Raw genomic sequence first — 13,012 nt, 5'->3', positions numbered from 1 at the left:
GGGCAGATGTTTGGACACACCTGACTTAATGGGTATTTCCTAATATTAAAGGCAAAAGGGGGAATTCCAGCAGGCCCCGAAAAGTTTATTACTATACGCTATATGTCCAAATGTTTGTGGACACCCCTTCTAATGAACACATTCAGCTGCTTTCTTGAAGTTGCACCTATTGCTGACTCTCTGGACTAGATCAACATGAACCTATGGGCACCTATTGGCTGCCTAATGCCAGGAGTGGGCTAGCAGAGGGGTATATAAAGCCCCCCCAGCATTGAGCTGTGGAGCAGTGGAGGAGCTCTGGAGTGTTCTCTGGAATGATGGATGGTGGATGAGTTGGGGGTGGGGTGGTGATCATCCAACATCCTGACCTCACCAACACTCTTGTTGCTGAATGCAATCAGATCCTCACAGCAATGCTTCTCCAAAATCTAGTAGAAAGCCGTCCTCCCTGGACAGTAGGGACAGTTCCTCCAACGAAAGCAGGATTAACTCCCTTGATTTCAGAAGAAACAATGAATAAACAGGTGTCCCAATACTTTTGTCCCTATGGTGTATATGAAACTTTTGAAAGGTATGAAAGCCGGTGCTGTTCAGTTCTGGTGGTTCATGTTTGCAGAATAAGCAGCTCACGGTGCAGGTGTTGTGGGGGATTATGGATGTGCGGGGGACGTTTCAGGGGGGTTTTAATAAAACCCAAAGGCGTGTGTCACTGAGCCGCGGGGGGCTGAAGCCCACAGGCCGCATAGGTGGGGAGGTGATCTGGGTGTAATCTGCTCAAACAGCTCCGGGGGGGGGGGTTTCAGCACAGATGTGCAAACAGCAGTCCATCTGCGAGCCGGTGATACACTGGAGCTGATGAATTACAGCTTATGGGCTTTTATCCGTTATAAGCCCCGCCCCCACCTCTCTAACAGCAGGTTTGGCCCAAAGTGTAGCGGTTCACTTCCAGTTCCACATCTCCACTGCAGGTTCCGCAGGTGTGTGTGCGTGTGTGTGTGTGTGTGTAAGTCTAGGTGAGTGTTTTTTGCTGGCTGCTGTTGCTGTAGGGGGACGTGGTGTGTGAGCAGGCAGAGCTCAGGGCTGCAGAGATTCAGCTGCTGTGTGAGAAGAGACGGCTTCACTGATCCTGTTTCTATCAGCGCGCACACACACACACACACACACACACACACATACACACATACACACACACACACACACACACACACACACACAGCCCAACACTACAACAAGGTGTGTGTTACTGTAAAGCTACAGAGAAAAAAGTGTAAAAAAAGTGTACAGAGTTTAGTGTGTGTGTGTGTGTGTGTGTGTGTGTGTGTATGTGTGTGAGCATGCAGCTTCAACTGCATTCAGCACACACACTTAGTCTTGTTTAATATGTATGAAATATCTTCGTTGTTTTGAGATCTTGTTGTCGTACCACTTCTCGAAGAAGAATTGAGTAAACAGTGTTGCTATGGTTACACTCATGCTACTTTTCTACGTTATGGAGCTTCTAAAGTGAATGAACAGAAACTTCTTCAGAAAGGGTAAGAATTACACATTCTACTTTGGTTAAGGTCAGGGTTAGGTTAAAGTTAAGGTTAAGGCTAAGGGTTATGGTTGGGTTAAGGTAAGGTTAATGGTACGGTTATGTTTAGGGTGAAGTTAAGTTATGGGTTAGGGTTAGGTTAAAGGGTTAGGTTATGCCTAAGGTTATGGTCAGGTTAAGGTAAGGGTAATGTTAAGTTATGGGTTAGGGTTATAATTAGGTTAAATGTAGGTTAGGGTTAGGGTTATGGTAAGGTTAAGTTTAGGGTTAGGGTAACGTTAAGTTATGGGTTAGGGTTAGGTTAAAGGGTTAGGTTATGCCTAAGGTTATGGTCAGGTTAAGGGCTAAGGGTTAGATTATGGTTAAGTTTAAGGGTTATTGTTGAGTTAAGGTAAGGGTAATGGTATGGTTAAGCGTAGGGTAAGGTTAAGTTTAGGGTTAGGCTAAGGGGTGATAATGGCTAAGGTTATGGTAAGGGTAATGTTAAGTTATAGGTTAAGGTAATAATTAGGTTAAATGTGGGTTATGGTTATGGTATGATTAAGTTTAGGGTTAGGGTAATGTTAGGGTTAGGTTATGGCTAAGGTTATGGTTAGGTTAAGGTTAGGGTTATATTAGGGTTAAAGTTAAGGGTTAGGTTATGGCTAAGGTTATGGTTAGGTTAAGTTTAGGGTAATGTTAGGGTTAGGTTATGGCTAAGGTTATGGTTAGGTTAAGGTTAGGGTTAGGGTAATGTTAGGGTTAGGGTTAAAGTTAAGGGTTGGGTTAAGATATGGGTAATGGTATGGTTTAGTTTAAGGTTTAGATTGAAACCCTAGGGTTTAGATTAGATTTAGGGTAAGGTTAAGTTTAGGGTTAGGCTAAGGTTAAAGTTAAGGTTATGGCTAAGGTTAAAGTTAAGGTTATGGCTAAGGTTAAAATTAAGGTTATGGCTAAGGTTAAAATTAAGGTTATGGCTAAGGTTAAGGTAAGGGTAATGTTAAGTTATGGGTTAGGGTTATAATTAGGTTAAATGTAGGTTAGGGTTAGGGTTATGGTAAGGTTAAGTTTAGGGTTAGGGTAACGTTACGTTATGGTAAAGGTAAGGTTAAGTTTAGGGTAGGGTTAGGGTTATGGTAAGGTTAAGTTTAGGGTTAGAGTAACGTTACGTTATGGTTTGGGGTAAAGGTAAGGTTAAGTTTAGGGTAAGGTTAGGGTTATGGTATGGTTAAAGTTAGGGTAAGAGCTCATTAGCATGTTGCCAGTAGTTGTACTGTGAGTGATTTACAGATTACAGAGGTCTAAGGTCTAGCGTCGGGAAGACGAATAACAGACATAACAGTGGAAATGAAGAGAGAGAGAGAGAGAGAGAGGCAAATCCAGGAGCTTTGTATGAAGTGGTGGAGCGTGAGGTGAGGAGTTATGGCCCCTGTGGTCTCCTCTGTTAATCACTGCAGCCTTCTCTCAGGGTCCGCCGGAGAGATTGGGTTTTTAAACCGGTCAGCACTGAGGTGCTTTTCACAGCTAACCGAATCTATCCTCCTCAGCCCATACGACCGTCCTTCTGGGACATTGATCAGCCAGGAGAGAGAGAGAGAGAGAGAGAGAGAGAGAGAGAGAGAGCACTTCATGAGTCTGTGAAAGGAAAGTGGAGAGTGAGACTGGAGACAAATAAAGAAAAAGAAGGGGAGGACAGGTCCATCAGCTGGAACTTGAGAAGGAAGGCAGTTTTATGGCAGTAGGGGAAGTTTCTGAAGTACTGGGCAATTATTGATAAAATGCCAGCCTCCACCTCCCTCTCTTCACGCTGCAGCGCCTCCGTTTTTAGGTGACACATCATCACCCGAGGCGGATTCACAAAACCTGTGCATGAAAAGAGGAGAAACTTCAGACAAACACCGAGAAGCTGAAAGGAACGAACCTTAAACCCACTTTCTTGCGCCGATTCTGGCGATCAGCCGTGTTTTCTTATGTGGGATTTGCTCAGTTTAGGAGGACAGTGTGTGGGGTAGTAGAGGGGTATATAAAGACCCCCAGCATTGTTCCACTGTGGAGCAGTGGAAGAACTGTGTTCTCTGGAATGATGCTTGGATCTCCATCATCATTTGGGAGTTTAGGAGTTGAGGGTATTGGTGGTCTGACATCCTGACCTGACTAACACTCTTGTAGCTGAATGCAATCAAATCCTCACTGCAACGCTCCCAGCGCTCCCAACACTCCAGTACTTGATGGCAATGGACGGCTCGACACGCCATCCCTCAAAATCCACAGAACTTCCCCTGGGTGTCCGAACAGCAGAGTCCAACGCTCGCTGTCTTCAAACCCAGACTGAAGACCCTCCTCTTCTGAGAGTACTCAGGTGAAGAGAAGAGTACTATGGTCTCCATATTGACTTGGGGTCTTAGAGTTTCATGTCTCCTTATGTTGTTGATTTCTTGTCGTTTAACTTAATTGCTGCTTTTTCCATTATAAAATCTGGTTGCCTGTAAAGATCCACAGCAAAATTCCTGTAAACAGGTCCTTGAGGAACACAGTAAGGTCCTGAAGCTACACAGTGAGACAGAAAGCATGTGCCAGCTGCTAGCATCCCACAAAAAACTCTGCGGAGCTGCAAGAAAGTTCTTTCAGCAGGGGAACTTGTGGACATCATGGCTCATGCGTTGGGTAATAATCAGGATGACGGGTATTAATAATCGTGCTGGGTGTTGGTACACAGAAACAATAGCAGAGATCAGAAAGATGAATGGGCCGAGGCCGCTCGCACCTCATTGGTAAGCAGCTAGCACACAGGGCTCAGCAAACGGGGAGTAAATGGGCCAAATGGATTAACTCACTATTAAAAAAAAAGAAAGAAATCAATAAATATAAAGATTTAGACTTTATCACATTTCTTTTATTTGTTTTGTCCAGCCAACCCTGACGCGCTCAGTCGACCCTGGTGTAATAGACTGGGTTCGAGGTGTTCAGGTCTAAGCTGCACTTACTTTTTTGGACTGGAATTTTCCATCTCCACATGTAGGCTAAGGATAGTGCTCCTCCAAAATCTAATAGAAAGTGTTCCTCCCTGGACAGTAGAGACAGTTACTCCAACAAAAGCAGGAGAAACTTGTTTAAATATCCGATTTTTCAGAAAAAAAAATGAATGAGCAGATGTCCCAATACTTTTGTCCATATAGTAAAGCTCACATATGAGTTAGCTCGTAAATTAGCTATATATAAATGATCCGTACCTGCGTGGGGAAGCGAGTCTGTTAGTATTAGCAGCCCTGATAACCAGCAATGAGGATTTAGCTGTGCAGTTTAGACCGCAAATGAAAGGCCTTGCCTTTTGGCAAACCCAGGCTTTGTCCACTGGTGGTGCGTTCAGCTAATGGTGAGGATACTAAACTAATCCAACAAACAAATCGTTTTTTGACTTTTAAAACAATTTGAGCGTCTTGCTTTCATGTCCACCTTAAATTCGGCCCCAGGATGTAAACGCAGAGGCTAGTTTGTTTCCGTATGACGGCTACAATTTCTTTAGCTAGCTAAACTCACACTAGCAGCACTAGCAGCCCAGTAGCCCTTAATTAATAATAAAAAATAAAATTACAATGTCCTTTTCTGCAGTGCTAAGCTAGGCTAGTCTAGGTCATCTAGGCTGTGTGGCTCTCTTGGGTCATTGCAGTGTCGTAAACCAGCCAATAGAAGCAAAGCTTATGGATTGGTAACATAACAGGGTGGTAAATAGACTTGTAACATTATGGTTTTTGCATCTGGTCATTTTTCAGCCCAACCCAAATCACATATTTAATATTTATACTTTAAACAACACCTTAAATACTTAATAACTGCACTCTGGGGCACCTAAAGCTATTATTTAGTGTTATTATAAGTAAAACTAACTTCAAAAATTAGGTTTATTTTTCATGAAAATACCAGATTTATTTCTCTAAATCAGCTAAATGTTCGACCAGTAGATTAGAAAATGTACAAATGTCTATAAATGCAATGAAATAAGAAAAAAATGTCGTAATGTGAAATAGTATTACACCTATTTAGAGTATATATTGCAAATTTGACTGCACACATTCCCTTACTAATGCTGGATTATTATGTATAATTTTTACAGGTTGTTTTTTTTAACTGTGCCGTTGGTAAACAAACCTGAACCCGCCCGCCAAGTTGAGCCCTGTCTGACAACCGCTAGCATCCATCAAACAAACAGCAACCTGGAGTCAGTAGAAGCTGGAGCTTGTTACCTGGCAATTTGGGGGGGGAATTATGTGAGCCCTCAGCAGCTGAAGATCCGCACTTTGACAGGCAAGTTAAGCAGCTCTCAGAGACAGTTTAGCGCAGGCCATCAGCCGTCAGCCGAGATGCTGGCACAGACTGGGAGACGAAGTGAACTGAGGAGAAAACTCACTTAAGAACTGGAACCTAAAAACTTTCGCACGGGGTAATGAAGGAGACATCATCCTAAATAGCTGGCAGAGATGATTACTTCAGGGTGGCGTGGCTATGCGGGGAGGATTCTCCGTAAATGGGCCTAAATTGAATTTTCCTGACATATGAAATTCACTAGAAGCCAAAGTTATTGCTCTTCTATTGCTCACAGACTCTTAGTTAGTGTCTTTTAGCACCTGTATGCAACACTCTATACATCAGTCCAAGCCCTTAGGGTTACATGATCTCGATGAAATACCAGCACTGCAATTACACTCTGCTACACTCTGCACCTGCAATACGCCTAGCAATATATCCAGAGCCTCGGGTTGTTCTCGGGTGCTTTTTGCTAGCTGCATATTTCAACACATCTTATATATATATATATATATATATATATATATATATATATATATATATATATATATATATTTAAGCACTGCATGTCTCTGGAATCTGCAGAGTCTACATTTGTACACCACACTGATTCAGTTTAACCCACTTTTCAATACTAGAAATATAAAAATTGAGTATTCAATTCAATTAAATATCTTCTTTCATCTTATATATACACACATTTCAAAGCTTCAATGTTCTGGAAGTGCTGTAAGGTCTCCTGAAGGTCTGGGAGAACAATTGGAGCCTACACCTGCTTTTTAATGTCCTTGATTTTAGAAAAAGAAGCAGGTGTCCCAATACTTTTGTCCGAATCGAGCATAAGTGATCATAACAATGTAAGCGTGCAAAGAAAGCATGAAGACAAGATCATAGAAAAGATAAAAAATAGTTATTTTTAATAAAAAATACATATATTTATATATAATGTATAAATTCTATGCATCAACACGCCTCTGAATTCGAACATCGAGGTTGAAGTATGAACACAAACAGACCGGACTGAAAGGAACAGGGGATGTGATACACGGGCTGCGATTGGCTAACACCACAAGGTCATTTCAGTCTCAGCTACAGCACAATGCATCAAATGCAGACAAAGGTAAGACTAGAACCAGGATTTTACGCTGGACTACATGGTCAGATGATGGTCACGCAGGCTTTGTCTGAGCTGGAAGCATTGTTATCATGGTGAGGCAGTACAGTACAGGACGCCACCCTCTGGAGGCTACGCTGGACGCTGCCAGGGGAAGGAGACGAGGCCAAGGCTGCCGGAATCCTCCCCGCTCGCACACACCAGCAGCCTTGCGAGTCTTATATACAACACTGACTAACACTATACACACACACACACCGCATCACAGAGCTACACTGCAGACTATCAGGCCTAAGGGGTAAATCTAGCAGACGCTGCTTCTACGCCTAAGCATCCATGCTGGTGGTCCCTAATACTAGTCACGAGACTGAGATCTGAGCTTAGTTTATTATTATTATTATTATTGATAATTGTGCTGATTTGCTAACCTAGCAGCCTAACCTGACCCCAGAATAACTGACCCTATACAGGCCCCGCCCAACAACACATTCTTCCATTGCGACTGTTGCTAGGTTGGACAAGCTTTAGAGAATTCAACCCTAATGAGAAACCTTTGCAAAATATGTCAATTCAGAGGGTTATTATAAACACTATATAAATAATGTATGTCCAAAAGTTTGTGGACACCCCTTCCAATCATTTGCATTCAGCTACTTGAAGGGCACACACATTTGAGTATCCTATGCACTCTCTGGAGCAGCTGAACAAGAACCCACTGGGACCGTGCTGCCTAATAATGCCAGGCATGGGCTAGTAGAGGGGTATAAAGCCCCCCAGCATTGAGCTGTGGAGCAGTGGAAGAACTGTGTTCTCTGGAATGATGGTGGTGGAGCTCTATCCATAAGTTGGGGAGTTGGGGATACTGAGATGGTGGTGGGTGGTGATCATCATCTAACATCTTGGCATCACTAAAGCTCTTGCTGCTGAATGCAATCAAATCCTCACAGCAATGCTTCAGAGAATCTAGTAGAAAGCCTCTTTCCTGGACAGTAGAGACAGTTACTCTGCCAAAAGCAGGATAAACTATTTTGCATGGCCTTAGAGATTGCTTTAAGAAGCAATTAACAAGAAGGTGTCCCAATACGTTTGTCAAAATCCTGTTGTTAGCCTAGAGCGAAGTCTGGTTCTTTTTACCACCACTGTAAACAATTTTAGGGCTTCGGTGTTCTGGAAAGTTTGTCCAACCTCACAGCCATGGAGAAGTGGTCTGAGGAGACCCCTGGCTCAACCCCAGCCCAGCAACTACTGAACCTACTGCTCTCCAACAGTCTATACACTGAAGCAACACCATGTTACAGCCTCCATTGTGCTCTTATTCCCCAGGGGAGTTCCTGATCCTCAGGGTTTCAGGACCCGTTCACAGCCGTCTGCCAGGACAAATAAAGGCCATCGACCTGTGCTGACCTGATGAGAAAGGGATGGAGCTCAACGACAGTACGAAGAGAAGTTCTCCACTGCTTTGTCAGCTATGGAGGGCTGCTATTGTGCTTGCAGGGGTTCCTGAAATGCCCTACCAGGTCAAAAGACACCACGCAAGTTCTCTGTTGTGCTTCTGTGGATCCGTGGCTGGAAGCCCAATGGAAACGGGACGGGACTGAGTGCGTTCTCAGCTGGAGGATTGAAGGGTTTCTCCTTCACGGAGCGACTGGTTCAGTCTGGGCGTCCGCTGGGAGTCCTCAGGCTTCACGCTGTGATCTGCTCTCTGCTCCAAGAAGCTCAAAGGCACCCGGCTGTGCTGTGCTGTGCTGCCGGTGGCGGACTTAGCAATTGTTTTCCAGTGTCAGGAAAGGTTTACGTACGTACTGGAGGGGGTGTGTGAGGAGCCGCTGCCTCTAAACCAAACTCCTGGAGGTACACCATCCTACGGGTTCTTCTCCAAGCCCAATTTAAAGGGCACATATCCATAAACAGCCAAAAATAAGTTCCCATAAGTTCACCAACTTTTCCTTTCTTTATCTCTTAGGCTGTTTTAGTGAGGGTGCCTTTAAGCCTTTAAGACTGATTTATGTAAATGACCTACAATTGTTTATGTAAATTCAAGGTGGTTGCTGTAGGCGGAGTATGCAAATATATGTAAATGCATAGTTTTTTTTTGTGACCTCACAAATACATTTCTGTAGCTTTAGTTTCCATATCTGGACATTATGGACATTATGGTCTGTTAAACAAAGTGAGGCGAATTTGGTATCCAGTGATGGGGGGGCGGCTTTAACGCACCGCACACTCTGCTAATTAAGGTCTTCTGAAGAGGACAATCACTGGTGGGATCTTTAAGGGTTGCGCACATACTTCATCTGCATACCTCAAACGTTCGTTGCCGCGGTCAAGCAACATTATGAACACTGACACGGACCGACATCCGTTTGAACTCCGCGATCAGAGAATTGAGAATATATACACACACTTCTACATGATCTCAGAGTTCTCCGTCTGATCGTCTCATTTATTTATCAAATAATAAAGCTCTTTATGAAATTAAAAAAACACACAACGAACAGTCAACTTAGCAGGGTCAACTCAAATGGACCAGCAGCACCTTGTTTTCCACCTTCTTTCCATCAATGGAGGAAAAATAAAAGAGAAAACCCTCAAAAACAAATCCGAACTCAGTAGTGCACCTTGAGGGAACTTGGTTAGCAGACTGGAAATCTCGGTCTGGAGAGAGCCTTCAGAACCTCCGTGTTCCGGACAGGAGATCGCACTTACAGTCTCTGAGGAGTGGAGGACGAGGACTCCTCAACATTGTCCCTCATCGCCTGTGAAAACAGAAAAATGAGTTTCAGTGAGGGTCCGAAAACATTCAAGCAAAGCTCAGCTCAGCTCAGTAGATTTCACCTGCTTCTCTGCTGCTCTTATCCAGAGTGACTTACAAGGTCACTCGTATTACATAAGTGGGCTAATGTCGTGTTAGGAGTCTTGCCCAAGGACTCTTATCGGTGTAGCGCAGCAGTCACCCAGACCAGGAATCGAACCCCAATCTTCCATGTGGTGAGGTAGCTCACTGGCAGGTAGTGGTGTTATTTGTTGTGCCACACCAACCACTGCTTCCAGGCATCTGCTACACTCCACACCTGCAGCTACAACTACAACTCTGCATCATTCTGATGTACCATTGCCGTGCATAACAACGGACCTATGAGGTCTTGCGGTAACTTCATACCATTCATAAGTAATTCTATAAATAAGTGGGTTTGACCAGATGGGTTCCTCCCAAGGTTCAGTAGATCAAACTGGTGACCTTCCAGTCCTAAACCTGCTTCTCCAAGCCTTTCCTTAGCCAACCCATAGGTCATGGTTGCCCCCCAGTCAAGACACCCCCCATGTAAGACAAGCCCATTCATACAATGACAATGTGCACTGTGGAGAACACAGACACCACGTTGTCGATGGGTGATTGGATGGGTGCTGGTGTTTCCCGGTGCCCTCATTCATGTCTGCGCTACCTTCTGGCTCTCTCCTTTTAGTCAGAATGTCAGAATCTAGTCTCTTTACACCTTCTGCCCAATCGACCGCCTGGGTCTCCTGCTACCAGCCCCAGACAGCCCCGTTTGAGGCATCCGCTACACTCCACACCTGCAGACTCTGCATCATTGTGATGTACCAACACTCGGAGACATGATGGGTCTGATTCAGCATTATCATAGCCACCAGTACTGCTTAGCATTTCAATGATTGTATCAATATTGCCGTCCATAACAACGGACCACTCATAAGATGGGGAGTTGGGGATGATGATGATGATGATGAGGTGGGGTGGTGATCATCATCTAACATCCTGACCTCACTAAAGCTCTTGCTGCTGAATGCAATCAAATCTTCACAGCAATGCTTCAGAGAATCTAGTAGAAAGCCTTCCTCCCTGGACAGTAGAGACAGTTACTCTCCACCAAAAGCAGGATAAACTATTTTGCATGCCCTTGATTTCAGAAGAAGTGATTACAGAGGTGTCCCAATACTTTTGTCAAAATCTTGTTGTTAGCCTAGAGCGAAGTCTGGTTCTTTTCACCACCACTGTATACAATTCTAGGGCTCTGCATCATTGTGCACTATTTTCTTTTGGAACCTGGAGGGGAAAAGGATGTGTATTGTGTTGTGGTGGTGGTTGGCGGGTGTGGAGGGAGGGTGGTGGGTGTGGGGGTCAGTACAATGCATTCTAAAATGCACGTCTTGCATTTTTTTACTGGCAGTAATAAAACGGAATACGCTGACATGGTACGAAACAATCAGACTCCCTTTTTTTTGGTGGACAGGTCCTGTCTAGAAGTCAGCACAGTGCCGAAGAAGGGGCTCCGACAGATGGTGAATCAGGACACCCTCAAAGCAGGAGAGAGGAGAGAGAGTGGAACTGAGGCCTCCGGGGATCACAGTGCAGACTTTAAGCATGAATGGTAAAATTCATTTACACTAAATCACACTTCAGAGCTCAGTATCATAAGGAATGGACGTGCGGTGCGGATCCATAGTGCTACAGACAGATCCAGAGGCGACTTCGGCATGCTGAAGGATGTGTGAAATGTGCAGAGTGTGAAATGAAAGATGAACTCCAGTGTGACATCATTGCTCATGCCGCGAAAAAACGGACCTCCGAGGCTGTACATTGACGTGGAGTCACTGGAAGCCACTGGATTCTCAGAATGATGAGGTGGTTAGTGGGGCGATATATGAATGGTGCTACAGCCATGCTATGAGCTAACACTCGAAAGCAGCTGCACAAAAGTCATGGGACAAAATAACACTATTATACTGTTCGACACCACAGCTGCTGAAACTGTGCTCTACTACAGCCAGAGAAACTCCTCTACTACGCCTCTACTACAGCCAGAGAAACTCCTCTACTACAGCCAGAGAAACTCCTCTACTACGCCTCTACTACAGCCAGAGAAACTCCTCTACTACAGCCAGAGAAACTCCTCTACTACAGCCAGAGAAACTCCTCTACTACGCCTCTACTACAGCCAGAGAAACTCCTCTACTACACCTCTACTACAGCCAGAGAAACTCCTCTACTACACCTCTACTACAGCCAGAGAAACTCCTCTACTACGCCTCTACTACAGCCAGAGAAACTCCTATACTACGCCTCTACTACAGCCAGAGAACCTCCTCTACTACGCCTCTACTACAGCTAGAGAAACTCCTCTACTACAGCCAGAGAAACTCCTCTACTACAGCCAGAGAAACTCCTCTACTACGCCTCTACTACAGCCAGAGAAACTCCTCTACTACGCCTCTACTACAGCCAGAGAAACTCCTCTACTACGCCTCTACTACAGCCAGAGAAACTCCTCTACTACAGCCAGAGAACCTCCTCTACTACGCCTCTACTACAGCCAGAGAAACTCCTCTACTACAGCCAGAGAAACTCCTCTACTACGCCTCTACTACAGCCAGAGAAACTCCTCTACTACGCCTCTACTACAGCCAGAGAACCTCCTCTACTACAGCCAGAGAAACTCCTCTACTACGCCTCTACTACAGCCAGAGAAACTCCTCTACTACGCCTCTACTACAGCCAGAGAACCTCCTCTACTACAGCTAGAGAACCTCCTCTACTACAGCCAGAGAAACTCCTCTACTACGCCTCTACTACAGCCAGAGAACCTCCTCTACTACAGCTAGAGAACCTCCTCTACTACAGCCAGAGAAACTCCTCTACTACACCTCTACTACAGCCAGAGAAACTCCTCTACTACAGCCAGAGAAACTCCTCTACTACGCCTCTACTACAGCTAGAGAAACTCCTCTACTACGCCTCTACTACAGCTAGAGAACCTCCTCTACTACAGCCAGAGAAACTCCTCTACTACAGCCAGAGAAACTCCTCTACTACGCCTCTACTACAGCTAGAGAACCTCCTCTACTACAGCCAGAGAAACTCCTCTACTACACCTCTACTACAGCCAGAGAAACTCCTCTACTACAGCCAGAGAAACTCCTCTACTACGCCTCTACTACAGCCAGAGAAACTCCTCTACTACGCCTCTACTACAGCCAGAGAACCTCCTCTACTACAGCCAGAGAAACTCCTCTACTACGCCTCTACTACAGCCAGAGAAACTCCTCTACTACAGCCAGAGAAACTC

General features: G+C 44.8%; 1 protein-coding gene across 1 annotated transcript in view; it reads right to left on the bottom strand.

Moving 5' to 3' along the window:
• Positions 1–6,708: 6,708 nt before the first annotated feature.
• tnk2b (tyrosine kinase, non-receptor, 2b) overlaps positions 6,709–13,012 on the bottom strand; it is a 37,837-nt gene continuing 31,533 nt past the window's right edge. Inside the window, 1 exon segment of the mRNA XM_072668789.1 lies at positions 6,709–9,685. Coding sequence (XP_072524890.1) covers positions 9,679–9,685 — 7 coding nt within the window. The 3' untranslated portion in view covers positions 6,709–9,678.

The sequence above is a fragment of the Salminus brasiliensis genome, chromosome 23 (genome assembly GCF_030463535.1).
Source record: "Salminus brasiliensis chromosome 23, fSalBra1.hap2, whole genome shotgun sequence".
NCBI lineage: Eukaryota > Metazoa > Chordata > Actinopteri > Characiformes > Bryconidae > Salminus > Salminus brasiliensis.
The sequence above is the reverse complement of the archived record's forward strand: the minus strand, read 5'-3'. Positions and strand labels throughout refer to the sequence as shown.